Here is a 26097-nt window from a genome sequence, read left to right as displayed (position 1 = left end):
GGTATCCGCTCTGTGTACAAGAGTGCCGAATAGCATTTCTGTCTGTTTTCATTTTTACTCTGATATTTCGAGATATACTCTCCGAGCGAGGGAAGAGCACGGAGTTCTTTTGTTTAACGCATATCGGAGAGTTAGACCAAGGCAGAACAGGAAACTAAGCGACACTGCTACATAGAGAACAATTCGAGTAGATCAGCAACAACCACCCGCCTTGAGAACATGGCGACTACACGGCGCTGCGATGCCCCCGCATTAATACGGTACACTGCGCACGTATACGGCATCGTAGCACCTGCCGAGGCACCAAAGGCAGATAGATGATTTGCAGTGTTTGTGGAGATGCACAGAACACCCGGCGGCAGTCTCCATTCCTAACTTCCCTTTCCTCCTGGAAGAGCAGTCGTGGGGCCACCTCCTCGGATGCCCAGCTCTGCCTGGTAGCCCCGCGTCATACCTAGATACGCCGGCCAGAGGGCTCCCGGATGTCTATACGGTCCCAACCAAATCTAAATATAGAGTATCTAAACTAAGTTCGATCCATCCATACAACCCTAGCGGCGGGCTACGTTAATCTTCTTGGAATAGCGTAATCTGCTACCTTCGGCCCGCAAACGATGCGCGGCTGCGCCTTAAGTCTCCGATAATCAAAGGCTTCGCCTGATAATTTCTTGTATTGACACTTGGCTTCGCACGTCCTATTCCATTGAATTCTTCGCTGATATAGATACTCAGATGTTGCTTGCATTTCGACATGTTCCTTCGAGTGTGGCACATTTTAGAGATTGTATATACATACTGTCACGCGCTCAGACAGCAGCGCGTGAAGCTGGAGCCGCGCGTCGCTTTGCGCGGTCTCCGGTGAAGATTCGAAAGTGTATGCAGCAGCAGATTTCCGGCCTATCCCCTTTCGAAACAAAGACGAGACGCGATGCCTTCAGTTTCCAGGAAACTTAGCCCTGCAGAATGTAGCCGAGGCGTCCCGTAGGACTACGGGAAAAAGAAAAAGAAGAAAGGAAGGATATAGCGACTGTTCTTGTTGCGCCTAGCGATTCACTACCCTCGGAATTCAGTTACAGTTACTTTTGCCGCCCACTGAAATCCACCTAACCAGAGAAAAAAAGCGTGTGATGAACTTGCAACTTTTTAGTACTGCTTCGCATGATACCCTCTCCTCCCCCCCAAACACCTTTCCTTTCGATATATTTTACAGCCTACCCTGAGCCTACACCGCTGTGAGTTAGCTTTCCTTACAGCTAACCTGGCATGTAAGCTTTCCGCGTCAAAAAGGTCTCTATAGTCTGAGCATGCCTACCGTAATCGCTCAAGTTCAGTTTTTAGCTTATCTTGACTGCGTTGCCTTTTTAGTGTATCATTTTTGTTGTAGGAGCCGATCAAGATGTTGTGGCATTACGCTATTCATATTGGGATGAGATGTATTTGCTAGAGTGACGATGGGGTGTTTCGATCTTCGCTGGTTGATAAATTTGCGTGGATTCTGAGAATATATTTTAGTTTGAAGATAGCGCTCGTCGTGTGTTTAAGTTCCTGGCTTGCGTCTACGTATTTGTTTTTTTTTTTTTTTGCGCTATACATACTCTACGATGCATTTGACAACACTCAGTAGTGCACACGCACAGGGGTGGCCAAGTGTGCCCTGACCGCGCCGCCATAGCGGCCTGCGAAACATTGGCCCCCGCTTTAAGTACAGCGGTGAGCACTGTTAGGGTGAACACGCGAGCGCGTGGCCGACGGCTCTGTCGGCGCCGCGTAACGGTCATCGGTGGAAACATTGCGCATGCACATCATGCGTTCTACGAAATACTCTTTCCACCGCGCGCACACAAGCGTATCCCCAACAAGCATATCTATGACGCAGTGCGCGTGGTGGAAAGAGTGTATCGCAAAGCACATGCTGCACATGTGCAATGTTTCCAACGATGGCTGTTACGCGGCGCTGATAGTGCCGTCGGCCACGCGCTCGCGTGTTCCCCCTAACAGTGCTCACCGCTGTACATACAACACACACGCACAAGTGCATTCGTCTGTAGAGCGCCCTTCCCACCCTTAAAAAAATGAAATCCCGTCTACGCCACTGACACTTCCGCAACACATATCCATCTACATCACCATACCTTAAGCACACTGAACGGTATAAATGATGTGCCACTTTTCATCTGGCGAACAATGAAGAAGCCGCAGAGGGCCGGCAAATATTTTTTTTCTTTTGATGGTTTGTTTTTATTTCTCGGCACAGCGAAAGCAAACGCTCCGTGCACTGTCATTCACGACTTTGAACGATGTTCTCTTGATAGCGTAAATATCCCTGTTCATTCTTACGTCAGTTTTAGTGCTGCAGGGTAGCATAATGGGAGGGTCACTACGGCTCACTTTGACCTAAATTTGCCTCGTGCAACGTTATAAATGATTCTATGTATCCCTTTCACCTCGAAAAGCCGCGGCGAGGAAAATAGCAAAAGGCAAAACGCTGAGGTGGGGAGGGAGCGACGTTTATAGGAATAATAATAATAATAATAATAATAATAATAATAATAATAATAATAATAATAATAATAATAATAATAATAATAATAATATCTGGCGTTTTGCGCGCAAAAACCCCGACATGATTATGAAGCAGGCAGTAGCGGAGGGTTAAAAAAATTTAGACCATCTGGCGTTCCTTATCGCGCACTGGGCGTAGACAGGGAGGCACCACGGAAACGAGTAAAACATTTAAAACGCAAACCGGAAACGAACGTTCACCATCGCGCCTATTGACGTCATCGGAACAGGTAGCGACCCTAAAAAAAAAAAGTGACTGTCCGACGAAATTGAAAGTTCGCGAAGCATTCGCGCCGTTCTGGCCATGACGTGCTTAAATCCCCGGCATAAGGGGAAAAAACGAAAAAAAGACCGCGCGCACGCGCCCGGCGAAGGACGGGCCTTGAAAACGGCAGAAAAGCAAGCTGCCGCGCTCTCTTATCGTGACGTCAACGGCTACGCAAAACAAGACGCATGTGCAGGTAATATTTGGCGACGGCGCGTCAACCTCGCGGCACGCACCGTTCCTTTCGCGCGGCACAATCACCGGCGGGAAAAAAAAAAGTAAACATGAATGAAGTTGTTACCAACCATAGAGTTTCTTACAATAATACCTAGAGGGGAATCTGGCGCTAGTGTCTACGAGGGCTCCTTGAGACGCGCTTCAACCACCATGGGAATGATGGGAAGTACAGGCTTCGGATTTGCTTCGGATGGATTAGGTTCTTGAGATTCGCAACGCTTGTTTGCCGAGTGTAAAACAAAGTGATATGAAGTTAATTCCAATTAAAACTTGCTTCATTCTTTTGTACGTAAAACTTATTGCAAAAAGTTTGCGTGACCGTGAGATGGAACTGAAACCTGGACAAATGTAACCACCAGGGTATGCATTGCTCTGCAATTGTGTTCCAGATTTGGCATCACCAAATAATGAATTATTTTTTTACAACACATGAAAAGAAACACGCTTGTTTTTCCCTCGAAAGTACGCATTATCTATTTATGGAAATAACAGTACTGTATTGAGTGAGAAACACTTAACGTATTGTCTGCTGCGATGCCAGGTGTGTCTGTTCAAATGGTCTGCCTCCAACGCATCTCTCGTTTTGTTGTGAAGTCGAGTCAGAGGAGCGCGACGGCGCGTCTACTTAGCTTCGCCGTCGTTTTGCAGCTGATTTGAACGAGTTTTGGTAAGACGCGCTTATCAAACAAACGTGAACTCGATGCAGTTTGCTGCACTGACATGGGACGCTACATCTGTGCGCAGCGGTGAGTGCACGACGCTTTGCTAAAACTGTCAAATACAACCTGTAAAGCTGCAGCGTCGCAGCAAACCAAGAGGTCTAGTGGTCTTCAGCCTCTTTGATCAACAAAGGCGCTGCTTGAGTGCTTTGAAACGCACCCCACTACCCAGGCCTCGCGAAGAACGAAACTGAAACTGTAGAAAAAAGTCCGTAGACAGTTCGCTAGCTAACGCTATCCAATCCGAAGCCTGTACTTCCCATCATTCCCATGGTGGTTGAACGATCGCAGCGCCAGTTTCCTCTCTAGGGTATTGTATGAAACTATGGCTGTGTTCCAATTCTGGACAGCATCGTAGACAGTCTACGCTGACAGCTTAGAAGACAGCATCGAGGTCATGTTGTCCGACAAATGGAACGCGTCTAGAAGACGTCTACGCGACGTGACGCCACCTCGCGTCGAGAAGAGAAAGCTAAGAAAAACAAACGTAAATGTTCTTTCTTTAGCCTCTTTCGTGTTCAAACCTATGAAAAAATTAACGTAGCTTACATTGAGCGCCTGGAAACGCGCCTACTGGTGCACAGACGACCATACCGGCGAGATCCGAGCTACGTGAGCATTGCGCTGAGCCGCCATCTTGTTTGGACAGCAAAGTAGCCTGCATCGTTTTTGTCTTTCTCGAAGCTGTCTATTTTGCCGGCTACGTGAGAATTGGAATGGGACTTAAGATGGCCGCTGTCCACATAGCTGTCTATTTAGCCGTCTACGGTGAGTATTGGAACACACCCTATGTTACCAACCAACCAATAAAGAGTCACGCAACGAAAGCCTTCCCTCGTCTTTGCCCCAAACCACGCATTCCGTGCATGCACATACACACAGACACATACGCGCCCCTTCGAGCCGTCTGCAACAACGCGTTGCAGGAAGGCGGCAAACCGTCGCCGGAAAGAACGAGAAAAACCTTGGCGGTGGCGGGAAAACTATTTCCGTGACCCGCAGTCGTGCACCGATATCTGGGGTAAACAACTTGCGAGCGGGAGGCGCGAAGTGAAGTGACGGCCGCCTCCTTCGTTCGATTCACAAACGACGACAAAAGGTGAGAGAAGTTTTCTTGGCTCCGAGCCCAGGTGCTGCATCGCACCGCACCTGAAAGGCCGCGATGAGACGTGTTTTCGGCGAGCGTGGTATACGGTTACGGGCAAATGAAACGCAACCAAAAAAGTGGAAAGCATGAACACTCACAAGTCCCTCATGCATTCAAGACGGCCCGAAGGCGAAAGCCATCTTTATCTTCTCAGTCGCTGTATTGTACATCCCCCCCCCCCCCCCCCCCCCCCCTCCGACGCCTTTCAGCACCTGACCTGGCTTTGCACTGCCTCCAGTATCGAAGGCATTGAAAGCCTTCGGCACCTCACCTGGTTTTGCACTGCATGTGTGATCGGCTCGCCTCTGACCAAGACACCATGAAATGTGATAACGTCATCATGCGAAGTCGCAAAATGTGACGGCATAATGACTTCGCACATTATGGCGATCTGTGACGTCATGCGGTGAGGTCATCACGTGATTAAGGATCTGGCCTTAACAAGTTTCGCAAATGACAACTCAAGATCCCTACCTCGGACCTCTAATTCTGCGGATGCCAAATATGGTTTGGGCCTCGAGTAATGGGAGAAAGCCGTAACCGTGCTGATTGGTGAAGCGTACCTTACTTAGGGAAAGAAGAAGGCAATAGCGCGTGTAAATTACAAAGTATGGTGACATGTTGCTAGGCGATTTCATTCATAAAATGTTAAATTATCTTATTAGCGTTAATGTTAACATAGAAAATATCACCAACAGATGTTACATCACTGTTTTACTAAAATGGATAGCGGTCATTAGTTATGTGTGTAATTCACCCTTTTGTGTCTATGTAACCTACTTCTACGTTTCTTTAACTCACGCATGCATATAAACTCTCTTCTTTGCCGCGAAGTTTTGCTTAAGAACTATTGTATCATGTTTAGATTATGCAAACACTGAATACTGCTGTTGTACTCATTCAAAAATGTCACATTTCAGTATAGCATGCTTTTCATTTCTTATTTATGTGTCACTGCTTCTGGCCCCTGTCGTGGGTAGCGGGAGCTACTCAAGCTGCTTCAGTGCAACTTTCACTCCCGCAATCCTTCACCTACTACGAAAAAAATAAATATTTAATTCAATGTCAACCGCAACTTGTTCCTATTTTAACTGTCCACGACTGTACATGCGCGCGAGCCCCACTCTCCTTTTTGGCTCGGGAGCAGTTGCACTTCGCTGGTTCAATGTTCCTTCCCTGCCCCTCCGTATGCTTTTCGCGGAGAGGGGAAACAAGTGAGTGGGTGGAGTTTAGTGTCCCAGGGCGCGAAAAATAGTTTCAGCCTTCTGTTTCTGTTGCGCGGCACGGTATGTGACGAAACGCTTTCGGCTAATGAGTATCCCGCTGAGCTGTTCTAACGCGGAAGCTCCTGTTTACGGCTGGACCTCGTGCGGACTTCCGGTATCTCGGTGAAACACAAACAACCTCATGGCCATCGCTCCGCGAAATGGAACCGGTGCCTCCCGTCCGAGCCAGCCCGCTCGATGTCAAGCACATAACCCTCGTTAAAACGTTCGTACCTATGTTTGGGAACTATAACAGCAGAACTTTTCGCATGTCGTAAGTTTATTCGCGCCCACGTACCGAAGACAGTGCTGGTTATGGTGAATCACTTCAGCGAAAGCCTGCAAAGTGAATGAAGATTCACGAGAGGAAAAGAAAAAATGATAGTCATCCACTCGCTCGTAGCAAAAAGCTAGAAAGAAACTAAAACGGATTTCTCAGAAAAAGCTTCACAGCAGATGAAAATTTCTGCTAACAGTACGAATTTTTCGTGAAATGTGACGATTTCTTTCCGATAATTTCTTATGGACTGAGCGCCTGTGTATGCCCTACAAATACACGGATGAAGATCTTTTCCGTCTGAAAGTGCAGCTTAACACAACTGTAAAAACCGCAACGGAGAAAATACCATGCAACCGCGAATTCCGTCACAAAGACACAGCGCGCGCGCATAGTTGCGACGCCACGGTGCTGTACGTGACGTCAGCGTATACGGTCACTTCGATTTCGTAAAGCAAAAGTAACGTCTTAGAAACACGTTAAGCGAAATATTTGCCTGTTAGATCCCCTCGGTATTTAGGTAAAAATTTGATCTTTCCAACGACGCTCTAAAAGTCAAGGATGCCACGGTATGTTAGTGCATAATTAACTTGCGACAATGTCAGCGTCACTAGCTGTTCCTTGTTAGTTACAAGTACCTTTTCTTTTCGGACTTTAATTAGATTAAAAAGCTGTAGCTCAACGCAAGGCAGACGAATCTGCTGGTATACGATGATGAGGCTGCGCGACTCAAAAATACAGAAAGAAGTCAGGAGAGAAATACTAATAAATCACGATGCTAAGAAATCGTACTAGGAAATCATAGCGAATTTCAAGTGAAGTTTATATTTTTTTTATGCGCTCGTGCGTGCGTCTGCATGTGTGAGCGTGTAGGGAGGCATGCTGTGGTTGTGGGTTCGGATGCCACCGATGCAAAGGGTGCATATTAGTGCACTTTCATTCCTTTCAATTTCGGTCGCAATCCCTACACTACAGTTTAAAAAAAAAATACTGTTCCATATGCTTTCCTTGGCCTGATTGTCCGTTGGTTTCAGTGCATGTAGCATTAAAGGGACGCTCAAACACAGGATATCAGTGTACCCAAGCTATCGTGCTGCGTGACAGGCTGAACGGGCAATCGCCCCCTTTCGCAACAAAGGTGTCCTAGCACAGTGCCCCCAAAGGAACTCGACGGAGAAAGTTTGATTGGCTCTACTCAGATTTCCCAGGTATACGGGCCTACACACTCTCATGGGCACCTCGTGTTGCCGCTGTTCAGTGCAAGCGACTATATTCATCTCGTCTCTATCTCCTCTTGCACACTCCTCTTTTTTTGTTACTTTCACAGCCCGTTCCGCCGTGCAGGGTAACAAACCGAAACTATACCTCTGACTAAATTTCCTGCCCTCTCTCTCTGTCCCTCTCTTCATCTGCCGGGCACCTAGCGCGACGATAGTACTTTTGAGCTTCCTTACATACACTGGCAGCCGTGAGGCACTTTAATTAGCTAAGTGATGTGGCGAGCTTTGTATACACTGTATTTGCCGTGTACTGCGCATACCATTCCAATCATGAACCTAGCCATCTCGAGAAGCATGCTAGGTAGGTAGGTAAACAGCTTTATTGATTCACAACAGAATCATACGAGGGCAGAGGCCGGGAGTAGGAAGCAGGACCACTGATGCTTAACGTAAAAACAGTGCGAAAAAAAAAAGAAAAGACGAATACGGGTAGAGAACTAAAAACGCTTGTTCTCTTTACGCACTGTTTTTTTTTTTTACGTTTCAGGTGGATGCACGCCACCTTTCGAAACTATCGGCTATAAATTGAGACGACGGTGGGCCTTCGGGTCGCTTTAGAAGGCCGGACACTTCTGTGCTTCGACGATCCCTATGGCCCAGCCCACAGTCCGAAAGCTGTAGTTCCGATTGCGAGCTGCGCGGAGCAGCGTGCTACGTATGTCTCCAGGCAAACCACTTTGGCATTCAATTCATCAGAGTTTCTTACTCTCTGTCTCTCGAACTCTTACTGCATAAGTACAGACTTCATCTGCTGCATCTAAATACGACCTGTGAGCACTTCTGCGTCCCCGCTATAATAGCCAGAGTGCAGCACCTCTCTCAGGATTCCAACATTTTATATCTGCTATTGCCTAAGGGTGTCTGTGTACGAGCTCCCTCTTTAGCGTGTATCTAAGAAAAAAACACAAGAAACAAGAAACAATTTCTCTTTAGAGAATGTCTCAAACAAACAAACAACCAAACAAACAAAACGAGAGAACAAACAGTCAACGTTTACTCGGACGATAAATCACGTACACCGGCACCGATAACAAAGCGCGGTTCACTCGATTCCAGACGGGACACAAAAGGAGCCCACTAACGACACTCGCTAAGCACATCAAGAAAACCGGCCGAAAAGAAGAACCGATCATCTGAAAGAATGAGATCAACTCAGAACGAGGGAACGAACGGCCGGGCAAATTAAAGTGAAAAAAGAAAAAGTGAACGAGGGAATTAAAGCGACTTCAAAGCGAAGACTCCTTTCAATCCTCCGCAGAAACGAACTGGAAGAACAAATGACAAAACACGCTGCTTTGCCCGGGTCCCTCGACGCGTCCGCATTGGAAACGAAGGTTGAAAGCTATACGCGGTGCAATCCGGCTAAGTGCTTCCTCGAAATAAACGTTGGAAAGACTGAAACCCCCATTTTCGGGAACGGAACGCAGTGCCGTTTGATGAACTCGGATTCTCGTTTTATCCATTTATTTATTTTTTTGCGTTCTTCTTTGAACTTAAAAGGGACAAAAACGTGATCGGATATAGGGGAGGACATTGATGAAGAAGAGCCGCCGAAGCTTAGAAACGTTGATTTCTGAGAGTGCGTCGCTCAAACTGGATCATTTCGAGCGACCGGGTTCTCCACACACAAAGGGAAATACTATAGGAGAGTACGTATTCCTACAAGTGAATTACTTCTGTTTAAACCGCATATTTCCCGGTACCATTATCTCCGAACTTTCGCATCCTCTAGTTATATATACTAAGGCGAAAGCCTTAGATGCCTCATCAAACGCGAAAACTGACTGTCGGCGTCAGCAAGAGTTATGCGAAAAACCATCACGTTATCACGCCACCATATGACGTCATCATGACGCCACAGACCACTAAAATTTGTGGCGTCACTATGAAGTCATATAGTCACGAATCTCTGAAAGCGAAAATCAGAGTATGCAAGGAGAAGCGGAATTAAGCTATAGTAAAACAAACTACAATAACTGTGTTGGCGCGAGCAATTTGGAATGTAATCGTCGTAATGCCCACGGTTACGTTCGCTACTGCCACGCATTGGTTAAAAATCAAGATACCTTGGATGCAAGTTAAGCAGATGTCGGTAGACCTCTGGCGTTTTTGATACGCCGTAAAGCCACAAATGATGCAGTACAGAGCGATGTAGGTTGGCTTTTTCCTGACGTCAGAGAAGCGCGGAATAAATTGAGCTTTCGCGCGAGAACATCGCTGAAATTATATGGACGGCTAGCCATCACAAATCACACTACGGGTGCTGTCTGCTTTGTGCTGTACGACTGGGCTTTGAATAATTTACTCTGCTTTTTTTTTTCATTGCCCATGAATGCAACCCATGTAAATTACCTACGTTAAGCATGTATGCTAGTTGCTGCTTACATATGTGCAGCCACAAACTGTGCTTACATTTGCAATGTAAAATTCCTCTATCTTGACTTCCAGTTCCTTTCGGTTTAAGTGGACCCACCCCTGTAAAAAAGCCCATTCGGGGTTTACAGTGTAATCAAAATAAATAAAAATAAAATAAAATAAATGCACACAAAGAAAGCGTGGATACAGAATGGAGGAAGAGGTCTCGAAAGTTGTCGAACAAGCACAGGGCAATTGAAAATACACAGACTTTAAATTCGCACGAGTCCTTGCGGTTACTAGCTCTGCGCTATGCGTAATGCGCGAATCAGTTCTTTGTTCCGGCCGTTTTTTTTTTTTTTTTTTGCTCACAATGAATTTCTCTTTGTATTTTTAATTGTAAAGGGACTGGTTTGCCTAATCAGTACCTCTCTTGGGGCTTTGCAACATATTTCTGAGTTCTAAAAAAATGAGAGAAACTATAGGGTATAGTAATAGGGTAAAAGTAACCGACCGTGAATACCAGCTATATCAGATTAATGTAATCGGTATACGACTAGCCTACGGCACAAACCGTGCCATTAATTAAATGGACATTGCGGAAAGGAAGTTTTTTGGCTAATCTCCTTTCTACACTTGAACGCGATGCGACAGTCCTCGCCGCTGGTTCTGTCCACAGCGGTCAGAGATCTATATTACCGAATGGTCTAGTGTAGCAATATTAATGATGACGGAAGTAGAAAGACGTACAAGACAAAGCTAATATTATAAGAATAATTTAATAATTGTTGGGGTTGAACGTCCCGAAGCCACTATATGATTATGAGAGACGCCGTAGTAGAGGACTCCGGAAATTTCGACCACCTGGGATTTTTTAACGTGCCCATAAATCTAAGCACACGGGCCTCAAGCATTTTGGACTCCGTCAAAGATGCGGCCGCCGCGGCCAGGATTCGATCCAGCGACCATCGGGTCAGCAGTCGAGCGTCATAACCACTAGACCACCGTGGCGGGTATAGAAGACTAAGTCAGTAGACAGTCCAATGAGAAGAAAGCTTTGCTGGAATGCTCAGACGGCAAGAAGTCTACCGTCGGTTCCATTCTGAAATATGTGTTTTTTTTTTTTTTTAAATAATAGATGCAGTGCTTGAGCTGGCCAATGAACAATGAAAACAGACTGGCAAGTTCCACAACGACAAAGGCTTCGCCCGTTGTGTCTTGTTCAATCTCCAATGGCGCTACCATTCATAACTCTAACTCTGTTTAGCGCAATACATTGAGACAGAAACGCATAAAAGACATGACACAGATGCAAACGCTATTCGCCTTTTGTGTGCTTTTCCTTCTCAATATTCTTCGCTAAACACTGTAAGAGATATGGCGTACAAAGAACGCATAAACTCAAAGTTTCCTTCTATTCAGTCTGCTTCATGTCGGGGACCATAAAAGGTGTCACGTCGCTATTATTTTGTTTAGAGCTTAAAAAGCGGCGTATTCGTCGTGGAGATAACAAATAGCCTGAGAATCAGACTGTACTCTTGCGTATACCGTGACACTTGAACACCTGTTCTTTATCCATCGGTCTTTATTGTGTAGCACTGCAACATTTGTTAATGTCTAGACTATTTCTTGTCAGCCTCATCTGTCTTATACATGCGCCCTTGAGAGACAGTTTTACGATACTTTAAAGGGACACTAAAGAGAAACAATGAATCGGCCTAGATCGATAAATGGTACTGTGAGTACTCTAATGTCTTTAATTTCGCCACCATAGGTTTATTAATCGAGGAGAAAATCAAGTTCAAAGTTTCATTTTTAAATTTCGCGCCGAAATCTCCCCGCTTGACGTCATGGATTTCAAAGTGTATTTATAGTATTTCGGCGCCATTGGCTCAACAAAATTACCCCAAACTTGGTATGTTAAGTCTACGGCCCCCTCAGAGGAAAATGGGCTTAATGTTTACCAGTTAGGACTTACGTAGTCCCTAGTAGGCGCCGTCAAAACATATGACGTCACGGCGAATGGTGCGGAAACTTCCAAGGTGGCGTCGCCACCCACATTTTGTTTTTGAGCGTTCTCTCGCTTACTAAGCGTCTTCTCGCAGCAAGCGTGGTGTCTTTGGTATCGTGAAAGAGTACTTTACTAATATGAGAAAAATAGTTTTACTCTTTAGTGTCCCTTTAATCCTTAACTTCGATGTCTGGTAATGGCAATCGCACTTCAGCGTTCGCGTTCCCTGGTGTCAATTGGTTTCAGTGCGTTTCATCGCGCTGCTCAAACGGATCTTAGAGGCCACGCAGAAAAAAAAAGCGCGTCGTTGAGACCTGCACCGCCAGGCGCCGAAACGATTAAAGCTGCTCACTGGAAAAGCGCCTGCACTTTCATTGAATTCATTTAGTTAACTTTTATTAGTTATCCTCACAGTTAATTGGTACTATCTAAGTAAACTTATGCTCCGATATCAAATACATCCCATTAACTGTGAGCATGAACCAGAATACCGTACCAGTTTTAGTTCTTACAAGACTTTTTCTCACTTCGGAAAACCGGAATTAAGTGCTCGACCGGAAGTGCTTGGAAGCGAAGCAAGAGTAAAAAAAAAAAAAGCGGCGGGAGGTGGGGGGCTTTATCAAGTTGGGCAGGCCAGCATTTTTTTTCTTTTCTTTATTCTCACAGCTCCTATAGTTATCACAACAAAGATCGAAAAATAACCGATTTTATTGGACTGCAACGGCCATACATTAACGCTCAAAAACGAACGCGCCAACGCCTTCATTGCACGGTGAGATTTAGCGCCGGCAGTCCCCATCGGGTCGCGCGCCCACCTAACGAGCGGCTCACTCCCTCGCGCCGCACCATCCCCTCTGTCACTGGCAGCCCCTCCCCCCCCCCCCCCCCCCCCTCTCCGCAAGGACGAAGAAAGCAACTGTTCGCGCCACTGCCAAGACGACGACAGCCCCCCGGCGCAGAAACGAGTCCGCACTTCCGAGCACCTGCGGCTACGCCTCAGCGCCTTGTCGCGTTCAGCTGCTACCGCAGCGAGCACGCTGCTCCAGCGAGGCCGCAGCGCTATACACGGACCCGCTAGTGCGTTGGCAACCTTAGATACTTGGTTAGTTGCGTGACGACGACAAATCGAATACATGTAGCGTTTCTTTGGTTACCGTCAGAGGATTCAACGGTGTGTATAACCACGAGTGACGTCATACACTTAAACGCGTGACGTCAGCGCATAGCTTCTCTGCACCGGACGAACACCTTACAGTCCCTTATGGATTCGCCTAAAAGGATTCGAATGCGAAAGCCATCTTATTCTCTTTCTTTTTGTTATCAGCCAATGGTGTTGATCCTTCGCCCATCTTCGCCTCCCTTTCTGCAGCTTTCTGCAGCTTTCTGCAGCTCACGTGGGTTCGCACCGCCTATAGTATCGGCCCACCTATGAACAAGCGAAGACGTCATTATCTGACGTCATGATGAAGTCACAAATTTTGGCGACCTCTTACATCATGATGACTGCATTTGTGATCACGTGGCTTTGTAACATTCCTGTTGACGCTGACGCAGCCGACGGTCACTTTTCGCACTTGATGAGGCAGCTAGGGCGTTCGCCTTAAAAAACATTTCAGCAGCAACTGTTTGGTCTCACGTTATCGATGATTGTTTGTGGGCGTAGAATAACGACGACACTCAGTTACCGTTGTGAAAACGCGCCAAGCGTCGCAAGGCGCTAGCTTTCTTAAAAGGTTTTCTCTCCTCATGACGTATGAGGCCGAGGCGTATAAAGGTTAGAGCGACGGGCTTGTACACGTTGTCATCATAATAAAATTCCTCTAAGCTGATTTCATGTCTCTGGCGCGTTAGTCTGGAAACGTTGTTGCCTATTAATCATGCGGGATTGAGCTTCAAGCTATGCCGTGTAACAATGCAATAATATTAACCAGTGCACTTTGGATCGCCTACAGAATGTCGCAAGGCGAAAGTGGTTAGGCGATGAGAGGTGACAGGAAAGAGCGCCGACATACCAAGCTTAGTGTAGCCCGTCTGGAGGGACCATTAAGACAGGGAAGCAGTCGCGTTCTCAAGCTCTGTCTGGCCACGCCGGTATCCATTGCCAAGATCATATCAGACCCATATTCAAAGAAGCGCAAAAGTTCAGTCTCCACAAACACAACGAAACCAGACATATAACTGAGGCGCATGCAAAGCACTAGAAACCCCGGGAGCAGCGAGTAAGTGGCCCTTCATTGTTTATGTCCGATAAGGGAGTGCATTATTCCCATGCTTAGATCGAGGTTATCTTGGTCCTCCATTGTGCTGTGTCCAGAAGGCAAGCGAAGGCAATTTCTCCTGTCATATCAGTGGCGTTTCTTATTTTCGTTACGTTGTATTTGACAAAGCATTTGTGCGGTTACCGATATCTCCAAAGGTCTACAATCTACTCACCGGTCACAAAAACGGAAATGTAACCAGCAAAGCCAGGACCCCAGATTTGGGAAGAATTAGGGATACGTGTTAATGGAGAGTACCTTAGTAACCTGCGACTCGCTGATGACATTATATTGAGTAACTCGGGAGACGAATTGCAACTCATGATTACTGAACTGGACAAGGAGAGCAGAACGGTAGGTCTGAAAACGAATACGCAGAAAACTAATTTGCAACAGTCTCGGAAGAGAACAGCGCTTTGCGATATAGGTAGCGAGGCACTGGAAGTGGTAAAGGAATACTTCTACATAGGACACGTCGTGACCACGGAGCCGAACCACGAGACTGAACTACAAGAATAAGAATAGGATGGAACGCATTCGGCAAGCTTTCTCGAATCATGAATGACAGTTTACCACTATCACTCAAGAGGAAGTTATACAACAGCTGCATCTTACCAGTACTCGCCCACGGAGCAGAAACCTGGAGGCTTACAAAGAGGGTTCAACTTAAACTGAGGACGATGCAGCAAGCAATGGAAAGGAAAATGATGGGTGTAACCTTAAGGGACAAGAAGGGAGCAGAATAGGTCAGGGAACAAACGGCTGTTAAGGAAATCTTAGTCGAAATCGGGAAAAATAAATGGACATTTGCAAGGCGTGAAAGAAGATTGTGGGCATAACGTGGCAGCAGCGAGCACACGACCGGGCTGATTGGCGGAACATGGCAGAGGCCAGGGGCGTAGCCAGAAATTTTTTCGGGGGGAGGGGGGGTTCATTCATACTTTGTGTATGTTCGTGCGTGCGTTTTTATGTGTGCGTGTATATATACGCAAGCAAAACTGAAAAACTTGGGGGGGGGGGGGATGACCCCCCCCCCCCTTGGCTACGCCCCTGGCAGAGGCCTTTGCCCTGCAGTGGGCGCATTCAGTCTGATCATAATGACGACGACGAGAGTCGATGTATCCTTGTCGCTTCTCTTGCGCAACTGCCTGGCCTCGTCTGTGTGCATGGAACTCACATGCTCCCTTATGCATTCCCTGAGACGACTCGAAGGCGTAAAGCCAGACGGTATGCGGTCGTCATCATAATCATAATAGAAGACGATTGTGATCATGATTATTATTTTTGTTGCCAATCGTATTGACGACAACGACTACGCCGACGGTCACTTTTCCCGATCGAAGAGGCATATATAAGGCTATACTAGCGCGTCCTTAATATATACGCGCTCTCAGTACGTCGACTTCAGTTCCACAAGGTCATCAGTTCTAGAGGTAGCTTCTGGGGTTCCACAAGGGTCCGTCCTGGGCCCTTTATTATTTTTAATTTATATAAATGACCTTCCAGAACATGTATCCTCGAACATTCGCCTTTACGCCGATGATTGTGCTTTATATGACGTGATTGTTTCCACAGCTGACCAAAGGCGTCTGAGCGATTCCTTTAACTCGTTTTGTGTTTGGTGTGAGAAATGGAAAATGAACATTAATTTCAAAAAGACCGTTGTTTTGTCCTTCACAAAAAAAGTAATGCCGGTTATTGCAACATACTCTTTCAATGGTTCCCCTTTAATCAGAGTTATGCAGTACAAGTATCTTGGTGTCACATTTACTCATGATCTCTCATGGTCTACTCACATTGCCCTAACATGTTCTAAAGCCCTAAAAAAATTAGGATATTTACGTCGAACAATGCAGAATGCCCCAAAAGATATTAAACTTTTAATGTATAAATCTCTTGTTCGCCCTATCATCGATTATGCCTCCACGGTCTGGTCACCTTATCGACAATGCGACATAATCAGACTGGAAGCGGTTCAAAAGAAAGCTGCGCGTTTCATTTTTCGCAGGTACGACCGCTATTTCTCACCCTCATCAGCCCTACATGAGCTAAAGCTAGAACCTCTTTCGGTACGTCGTGATGTGGAATCATTAAAATTTTTGCACAACATAATCAATAATTCATATCGCATTTCAAACACAGCTTTTCTGTCCTTTGCCAAGCCTTCCTCTACGCGTAACTTCCATAAACTTAATCTTTCTACCTTATTTGCGCGCACTGACACATTTAAGTATAGTTTCTTTCCCCGCACTATAGAATTATGGAATTCCATACCTGGCCACATTCGTTCACTCCCCCTGAATGATTATGTTTCTATTCTTGTTGAAAGTCATTATGTATAACAAAAGTGTAATTCCTTAATTGTTGCAAATTGTTCTTGTTGTTACTTTTCGTGTATCTTTTGTTTGCTGCGACCTTTTCTGCACTGTATAATCCCACTCCTGCAATAGCCCTTTCACAGGGCTGCAGTATGTAAAAATAAATAAATAAATATACTAGCGCTTCCTATTCTTTTGTACTAGCGCTTCCTTAATGAACATTGCCTTAATAATTATTGTAGTGATTCAGAGGCCACGATTCCCGTTGCAGTGTGCCTTTTCGCAATCCATAGTCATTAATTCTAGCCATCTGTGGTTCTTGCACGTAGAGTTAAGTCTAAGGAGACGGGCCCCCACTTTTTCTTTTTTTCACGCCCTCATCGAAATGCGGCCACCGTGGCCGGCAGTCGAACCCTCGCCTTCGAGCTCAGCAGTACATCTTATCCGCTTAGCTGCCATGGCGGATGTCGGTCGGCTTACGGGATTCCTACGATGCTGCGCCCGTGTTTCAGTGGGCGTTCAAGGAAGCTCCTAGTCGGTATAAGGAGTCGATCCGAGGCACTCGACTACACACAGCGTCGTGTACCCCGCAATGACTTCTTAGCGACGCCCCAAAGGCATCGATCATCTTCTTCGAAGTGCCCAGCGCGTGGCGGCAATCGTTCGAGATCCGGCAAAGCGGCAGACTGCCCGTGGTGATATAATAATAATTGATGAGACTCCGTGTCGCGCAGCTATACCAAGAGGTGGGACACCTGCGAACGGCGCGTTCCGAATTGATTTATACTGGTGCTTTTTTTTTTACATAGCTCTCTTACGCTATCGGCGTCGCTTGATATCGAACCCACTACCATGCCGCGCTACTGTGGCGATGCAGTCATGTTACATCGTCATTAAGTCGCGTCATGCTGTTTTCGGGTGCCAAAACGACGATCTGATTATGCGTAATGCGGCAGATAAAGGAGATTTGGGATTAACTAAAACCACGCTAAGATTTTTAGCGTGCTCGAAGTCATGGGCGCGCGCACTGTGGTGGCGGGGTGTGAGGCAGTAGCCCCCCCCCCCCCAATCATCAAAAGAGGCTCCAACCAAGTCTGTGCCGCACATCTCCTCAGTCTGACTTGTCCCGTCACTGCTTCTTGTGCACAGCTCTCGCACTGCATATTTTTTTTCTGTGGGGAGGGGGGGGGGAGCGTTGCGGTGAAACTCTGCCCCACGCCACCCAAGTGGATAACCCTGCGTGCGCCTATGATCGAAGTACATGAGCTTTCGTGCATTTCACTATCGAAATGCGGCCACCCGTGGCAGGGATTCGAACCGGCGATTCCGAACTCAGCAGCGGGGCGAATAGTCACTTGCCTATAACTGTGTGTGCGAGAAGGAGAGTGTGTGTGAGTGTGTGAAATATAGCAATGTCACTTATGCAAAAAATGTCACATCAGGAAAATCATAGCACGGTTACTGAAGGTGTCATCGCCCAATCCACAATTCGATTTCGCCTTGTAATCGCATGTCCCCGTGACCAGACATACGTCACGCGAATAGAATAACCTTATCGCGGATATTGCAGACAGCAAAGATTATGAGCAGGTCAGGAATGCAATAGATAAGATTGTACATTCAGTTTCTATTTACCTTACTACTTCTACTGTATTTCCCCCTTTTCTGTCTTTCTTTTTTTTTTGGTTATCACTACCCCTCTGTAAAGTGTCTTGTCCTGAGTGTTATAATAAATTAAATAAAATAAGCATGTGTACAACGTTTCATAGATGATTAATAAAACATTGACTTTTTTCCCGTTCATGTAATCACCTTCTCTTGCAGCCACAAATATTGCAGGGTAACTAGCATAAATACTGCTGAACACGACACACTAAGTTCCAAGTTTTGATCGTGGCATTATTTCATTAAGGCAAATGACACAGAAAAAAAAAATTGGCGTAAATGCAGACACGCTAAATGTGGGCATTTAAGCACAAGCATGAGCAATTTTGAGAGTAGCATTGAACTTCCGAAGACCGCGCTTATGTCTGAATACTACGATTTATGTTTCGTTTAGAATGCTAATTCCACCTTGCTGTGGATTATTTGCAAGGATAAACATCTGCAATGTTTCAACTACATGAATGTGACTGTTGTGATACTCGGAATTGTCTAGGTGTTCGTGAAGAAATCACCAGCAAGAAAGTGACCTCTCGTTCAACGATCAAAGCTGAATCTAAGGTATTCACATTTACAACTAAAAGTGTTGCAAGGCCATATCAAATATGAAAATACGCAACAAAAGTTTGAGCGTAGTGAGAGGTTTCTTTTTATGTTCTCTGACCAATGAAATGCTATGTATTTCATAATTTTCTTGCTACCATAAAAATTACAAAATTGTTAACAATGCAATCTAGTCTGCACTTAACACAATGCCACATCAACAGAAATGTGGCAAGAATCCCATTCAGAACAATCGCTTAAATCTACCAAACAAAACTGAAGCAGCAAAGAGCTAGCAGGGGCAGAGAACACTTGTTTGAATACAATGACCCTCAGATGATTGTTACACAAGACCAACAAAGAATGTACTATAAAGTGGCACAGTACAAGACGCCCGCTTCTTCGTTATGTGAGTAGGGTCATCCACACCTGCAGGGGGTATGCCTCATCACTTTTCAGTATTTGGCCGCCCCTGGGAACAGGTTTAAACGGGTAAGCAAGCCTTTGAAAACGGACCCGTTAAAAAAGGAACAAAGAAATATCGCAGATTTAAAACAAGACAACAAATCTATAGCATGTCGTGGTGACTATTTCTGGGACGTAAAACCCCAAATATTATTAGATGTCGTGGTTACGGCACGGTAAAGATAGATCGCAAACGGACACGTAATCGGATTTTCACATTTATAATTACCATCCCCCGTGGCAAAGTGTATAACAAAGCATATCTTCCAAGATTTTCCCCATGCGCAATAAAATAACGTAATGCAAAAAAAAAGTTGTTCACCTGACATGCGCAATGTGCAAAGTGCCGTTTTTTTTTTTTTGATAAACCTTTCTGTTGTCAGTAAGCGCTTGTCCTGTTTTTTTGCTCCGTCCTTGTCCATTCGCGGTTTGCTTTAAAATGAGCAGTCACTAGCTAGCCGAATTCGCCAGCGCATTAAAAATGAACGTGCTTGTAAGAAATAGTTTCATTTCCACAGGCTTCCGTTACGTGCGCAACCGAACCGAAAGTGAAATGTCCCAGCCCTAATCAGTCCTATAGTGTCAGCACTAGTGTACTGCAGGGACTCCTATGCGGGCCTTTTCGTAATGCTTCCATTCACAATGATGGTACGATCTTGCAAAGAAACAATAGCTTGTCTAACGAGGGTGCCTCCTTGAAATAGCAGACTTATCTTCACATGAGTGTTTACCAATTTTCTCTACATGTAGATATCAGACGGGGTGCGTTGACATCAGCTTTGTTCAATTATAGGAGTTGCAAGACTCTCCGTACTCTGTGGGCCAGAAAGATTGGTCAATTTCGCAGAGATGCGCAAATTGTGGCGTCATCTACCGTTAAAGAAAGATACTACAGTGTGGCATTTTTCTTGTATTTTGCATTTCAGATGACCGCACGCTTGTTGGAACTAGCGGTGGGTTTAAGTTTGCGCCTTACTTGTAGCCGATGATACGGCGTCCACAGAACTATCCTACCTTTCATTCAAGCACTTCGCCTCATTCTTGGCGCAGTAACCCGAGCAACGAGAATGAAGATTGCATCGATTCGGCGCGTTTCCTGTCGTTGCTCCCAGGTGGCGCGTCGATTCGCTAACCTCCGCGGCTTTCAGTTTCGCAAGTGGTGTCCTTGAACTCTCCGTTGACACAGCTCTCGATATTTCAAGTTCGGATCTTGCCCCCGTAGATTCTTATCATGCAAACCTGTGCGCGACACGTAATGTTTTTTGACGCATCACCGTTATTTAAGGGGCACTGAAGTGAAACAGCAAATTAGTTTAGACCGATAAATTATACTCTGAAAGCCATAGTGTCGTTAATTTCACCGTCAATAGATGAGAAAATTAATGTCGAATGTTTCACGCTAAAATTTCTTACCTAAACTTCCGACGTCACGCACTTCAAAGTGTGTTCCCGTATTTTGGCCACATTGGCTCAAAGAAATTTCCTGAATCTTGGTACGTGAAGTCTCTGGCTCCTTCAGAAGACAATGTACTCCATTTTTACCAATCAAGAACTATTAAGCCCTACTATACACCGTCAAAATCCAATGGCGTCACGGCGACTGGTGCGAGAACTTCAAAGTGGCGTCGCCATCCACATTTTCTTTTAGCTCGTCTTCTCGAATACCAAACGTCTTCTCGCGGCAAGTGCGATGATTTCGGCATCGGGAAAGAGTAATTTACTAACACGAGAAAAATCGCTTCTCTGTTTAGTGCCTCTTCAACAACATCAAGCGCAGTGCCGTTCTGCGGAGCCCTCTTTCCGCAGATAGAATTATATGATGGACTAAAAATAATACCATTGCGGATATTGTCAGCGCTCTCGTTTCTAAATTAGCAGTTAACATGGGCGACATATAAGAGTGTCGATCTATCCGTAACGCAAAAGCAGTGACAGTGATTACAGCATCCGTTATAGATACATTTCAGACCGCTATTAAACTCTGGAAACGACTGATAGTGAACGTCTCCCGATAATATATACACGTTATTACGACTTGTCAGTAATACAGCGAAACTTGCATTGTAGAAAGTGTGTTTTCCTAGTAATAGATGATCTACTGCAGATGACGTGATCCGTTTTGTGATAGCATAACTTTATTAACCCGATGTACTGTTAGAGATCCTCAGCAACAGCGTGCATGTTATGTGGACTTTTTTTTTTTTGCAGAACCATTTCGTGCAAAAGGAAATCGAGAGACTGAGAACTTTGAAAATATAGCAGCTGACGCAATATATTGTCCTGCTTATATTGAGCCTGTCCTGTGTGGTCCTTACTGTGTCCTGTTTTCCTCGCGCTTCGCTTCGACATGAATCTATACCAACCAGCCCAGTACTCTACGTTCCTGCCTATATTAGCAGCGAAATATAGCTAGCACGAATCCTAGTTTCAGTTTACGCAATACTAAATTTCACATCAAATTTAACTGCTAAACACAACGGCACAATATTTACATACAATGATGCGTTGTTAGTACAAAGCGGATGTAAATCAAACGAAAAAGCGACGAAGAGAAACGACTGAAAAGCCGATAGAGTGGTAGATTGAAAGGATTCCTTCACCTGATATGACGGCGCGGTATGAGCAAACATTCAGATGCGTGCGGTACACAAAAAAAAAACCAAGAGATATTCTAATACCTTGGTGACGGCACCTATTAAGAATAAGTAATGTTCAATTCAATTCAGTTTACTCCGACATCACAGGAGACATTACAAAAGTCACAACAGTGATGCTGTGGGGCGAAAGCAAAAAGCCATTAAGGCTTGACGAAGGCTTTCGCACCATTTGACAACATAGCAACAGCAGCATGAGATCATCAGTTATTATACAATATCAAAACATGTACTTCAAGTTCATGCCGATTTGCATTTTATTAACACATAGAAAAACATTTAAAGAACGGAACAGTATAAATGGTTTATTGTAAGAAACTGTTTATTGTTAGTGGCAGTAAGTAGCTCATCATTTGGCGACCATAGTACGTGTGTAAGGAATTTTCCAGTCATCGGTGGCTCGTATGCTACAGGGGCAGGTATAGGGTGTCAAACGCGCTAAATCAGTAAGAAATGAGTCGTGATTCTTTCGGGAAGTACGATATCGCTTGATTAAAATTGTATTGTACATCTCAGTCATTGGTTGTAAATTAAGGGCTTCGAAAATGGGTTTGGAATGTTCGTCGCGAGGAATACCTGTAATTATGCGCGCAGCCTTTTTCTGTAATCCATATATTCGGCCTAAGTTCTTTTCCGATGTGGTGCCCCATACTAGATAGCAATAGCTTAATGTAGATAAAAATAGCGAATTATATAGTAAGAGTTTAATTTTTTGTGGCAAGAGAAAACGTAAGCGCGGTAAGATACCTACAGTACGAGAAAGTTTAGTATGGACAAACTCAGCCTGATCCTTGCATAGCATGTTTCCGTGGAAACTTATCCCAGAGTTTTCACTATCGGTTCAGTTTTAATAAATTCGGAGCCAATCGCTAATGATAAATCGCAGTTTACGGGCTTATTTATTGGACGAAAGAGCACAGATTTTGTTTTTGAGGTGTTTATAATTAGCGAATTTCTTATGCTTTAAATGTGCAGCAGTTTCAAGACATTATTTGCTTTGTCAACTAGTGTATGCAAATCGCAGTCCTTAAAAATAAGCTGGTATCATCGGCATAAATAATAAACGTTGTACTGTTATCGATGTTTGCCAAGTCGTTCACATACAGATTAAAAAGCAGGGGATCCAGAATACTTCCTTGGGGCACGCCATGTGACAGTTTTTTAAAACTAAATGAGTTATCCCGAAGCTAGACACCTTTCTCTGCTTGTTAATTTCCATGTGTCAACAGTACCATTCTATGGAGGGCGTTAATGAGGATTTCATTTTCGGAAAGGCGGAGGTATGCGCTGCCACGTGTGTGTATGCTATTTGAAGCGTAACAAAAATAATATGCCATATAATACGTAATAATCAAAGATGATCCCGGTGTTCTCACCTGGCCACGCCAGTAATTATGCACTGAAGTGTTAGGAAGGGTGCAACAGCGGTACGAATACATCTCGCAGTTTATTTAGAGAATCCCTATTTAACGCAAAAGAAGACGAGCTGATGTATCTTCGCGGAACACTGCAAGGCCTTCCGCTCTCGCCCAGGCCCGAGGCAGATGTGTGCATGGCACGCCATTTGGAAGACAGCCAGGTGCCTCCCACCCCCAGCGAAGTTCACGCCACGAGAAAAACGAACAAAAAAAAACAAAAAAAGAAAGAGCATTTTGATAAAAATTCGGGACCACAGATTAGCACTACCAACGAAAATACATCAATAAGCGATCAAGTTTTGTCAGCGACGGTGTCTACATTGCTTAATTTAGAGGTTGCGCCATGTTATCGAGAAAATTGCACCGAATTTCGGCAACAGGTTCTGCACTAGCCATCCAAGCGGTGGGCCGAAATGACGTAGTTGTTGCTGAGACACGTAAACGGGTATAGCAGCGCAGTGTCGCGCACGTCGAAATGACCGGTTCGCCAAAATGACAAGTAGAGCGAAAGGGAAAATAGCGCGCGGTTCGCACGTTTTTCCGCAGCGCGGCCGTCCGTGCGATGGGCGTTCCCTCGCCTCGCAGGCAGCTTTCAAATCGGCGCGACGCGACGAAAGGCTGCCAACGTGCGAGCTCTCACGCACGACTACGCGCTAGCTAATCGAGCGAAAGTTAAACGGGGACATTGGTCCACCACCTATGCGAGCCCAGGGAGAATCCGGGACGTGGATTTAGCGATGAGATTTGGTAGCTGACGCGCGCGGGCAGCTATCGCGCTGGAACGCAAGCGGCGTGTTTTCCTCGTGCGCGCTGTCATAAGCCGCGGAGGACGGCCAGCTCCGGTTTGAGAAGAGGGGGCCGCCCGAGGCCAAGGACTCCGAGAAAACGTCTCGGTTGCTCGTCGACGCTGCTCTCCCGAGTGCGTGTTTTTTACGGGTTTCCGCGAGGCCCGGAAAGGGTACGGAGAGAGGACCGCTCGCGGTCTGGCGGCGCGCTAGCCCGCGAGACGAAACGAAGGGCTCAACTCACCAGATGAAATCCTTGCAGTGCGAGCAGAACGTTGGCTGCTTGAAGAAGCGCGGTATGAACTTGTGGTCCTTCACTTCGAAGACGTTCTTCTTTTTGAGAGCGCCCTTGCGCGCTCGTAGCCGGAATCCCGAAGTGAACTGCTCGGACAGCTGCTCGTCGCCGCCGCCGCCTCCGTCGTCTCCCATGGCCGATGTTGATTCGGTGCTCGGAAGGGCCCGACCTTGCTGGCGCCGAGCTGCCTGTCTAGGGAGAGGCCGCACGCACACAAAACACACACGCACACACGGCGAAGGCACACACACGCAGCGGATGCGCCGACGAATACGCCAAGATGCAGCGACCGCTCGCTGCCTGCTCGCTGCTGCTGCTGCTGCGGCGGCCTGCCTGCCGGCGACGCAGGCTACGCAGGCGCACTGCAGCCGAACACGCGCGCCATGCGCCCGCAGCGCTCGCGGCGGACGGCGAGCGCGACAGCGCCGCCGCCGCCTCCTGCGGCGCGCTCTTGTTTTGCTGCGCGCCTGTTGCTGCTGCTGCCCGCGCTCCAAGACCTGGTACTACTGGGAGGAGCTCCGCGATTTGAGGCGGCCGCAGCAAGCCAGCAACAACCACGTCGAAGAAGAGCCGGCAGTTAACGCGGACCGGCGGCACCGCAAGTGGTGCATTATATACTTGCTGGGCTCACATCGAGCGGAGTGGTAGGCGCTCCGAGTGTTCTTATTCTTCGTCGTCTTGCGAAAGAAAATCGACCGCTCTGCTCAGCGGTTCACTTTAGGTTTCGTTGTTCAAGGAACCCCCACCCGTTGATGCTTCGCCGGTGTGAGCCGTATATTTCCGGTTATTGCTGCGTCTGCAGGACGTTCCCGCGAGACGGGAGCCAACGAGTTCCACCAGGCGCGCTTTATTGCTTTCTTCCTGCGGGAAGAGCTAGCACACATGTGGGTACGGCCTCCGTCAATTCCAGCTGGTATTAAAAAAACATAGTCCGGATGTTCGCCGCAAGAGATAAATAACGGTTAGGATGTGTTTGTCGTCTTCTTTCAGGGTAGTTGGAGGTTAGCGCGCCTCCTTGCACACATAACCGAAGCGCGCTCGATTTTCCCTTCCTGAAAATGATGGTAACACGTTGTTATTTAGATATCAGAGCGCAGGTTACTATTACTTCGCTGCAACCACTTTAGAAATATCAAGCTAAGCGCACGAAACGGGCACAAATTAAGTAATTGTGATGCAAGAGTGAAATGTCGTTATGTAGAATTAAGGATCAACTCAGGGGTGTATGCAGGAGACGAAGGGACACCAGGCCCGTGCCCCCCCCCCCCCGCCGAATTTTTTTGCTGCCATGGTATACAGAGCACAAAATGACACTCGACCACACTTACCTGGCCGGACTCTACGTCCGATAAAGGACGTGCCCCTCCTCCCCCTCCCCCCGAAAAAAATTTCTGCCTACGCCACTGGATCAACTCTATTCACCAAAGAATAAATTTTTTAAAAATGAACGGGCGGTAATTTTCTTCCTATCAGCGGCCCTACCATCGTTAACATAATCTCTGTCATGTGCTGACTAGAGGCAATCAATCAGATTTTGACGTTACTGAATGACTCATGTGTTTCTGAGCAATCACTTATTTT

The 26097-nt window shown here is 46.2% G+C and overlaps 1 protein-coding gene across 2 annotated transcripts in view; it reads right to left on the bottom strand.

Moving 5' to 3' along the window:
• Positions 1-24885, bottom strand: part of LOC119399534 (protein kinase C, brain isozyme) — a 204679-nt gene extending 179794 nt beyond the window's left edge. The window contains exon 1 of one of the 2 annotated variants that reach the window (XM_037666343.2): positions 24466-24885. In XM_037666343.2, coding sequence (XP_037522271.1) covers positions 24466-24650 — 185 coding nt within the window. In that variant the 5' untranslated portion in view covers positions 24651-24885. The remainder of the gene's footprint in view (positions 1-24465) is intronic. The other variant, XM_037666342.2, reaches the window with a different exon arrangement.
• Positions 24886-26097: the final 1212 nt, after the last annotated feature.

Source organism: Rhipicephalus sanguineus, chromosome 7, assembly GCF_013339695.2.
Source record: "Rhipicephalus sanguineus isolate Rsan-2018 chromosome 7, BIME_Rsan_1.4, whole genome shotgun sequence".
In the NCBI taxonomy this organism is placed as follows: domain Eukaryota; kingdom Metazoa; phylum Arthropoda; class Arachnida; order Ixodida; family Ixodidae; genus Rhipicephalus; species Rhipicephalus sanguineus.
The sequence above is the reverse complement of the archived record's forward strand: the minus strand, read 5'-3'. Positions and strand labels throughout refer to the sequence as shown.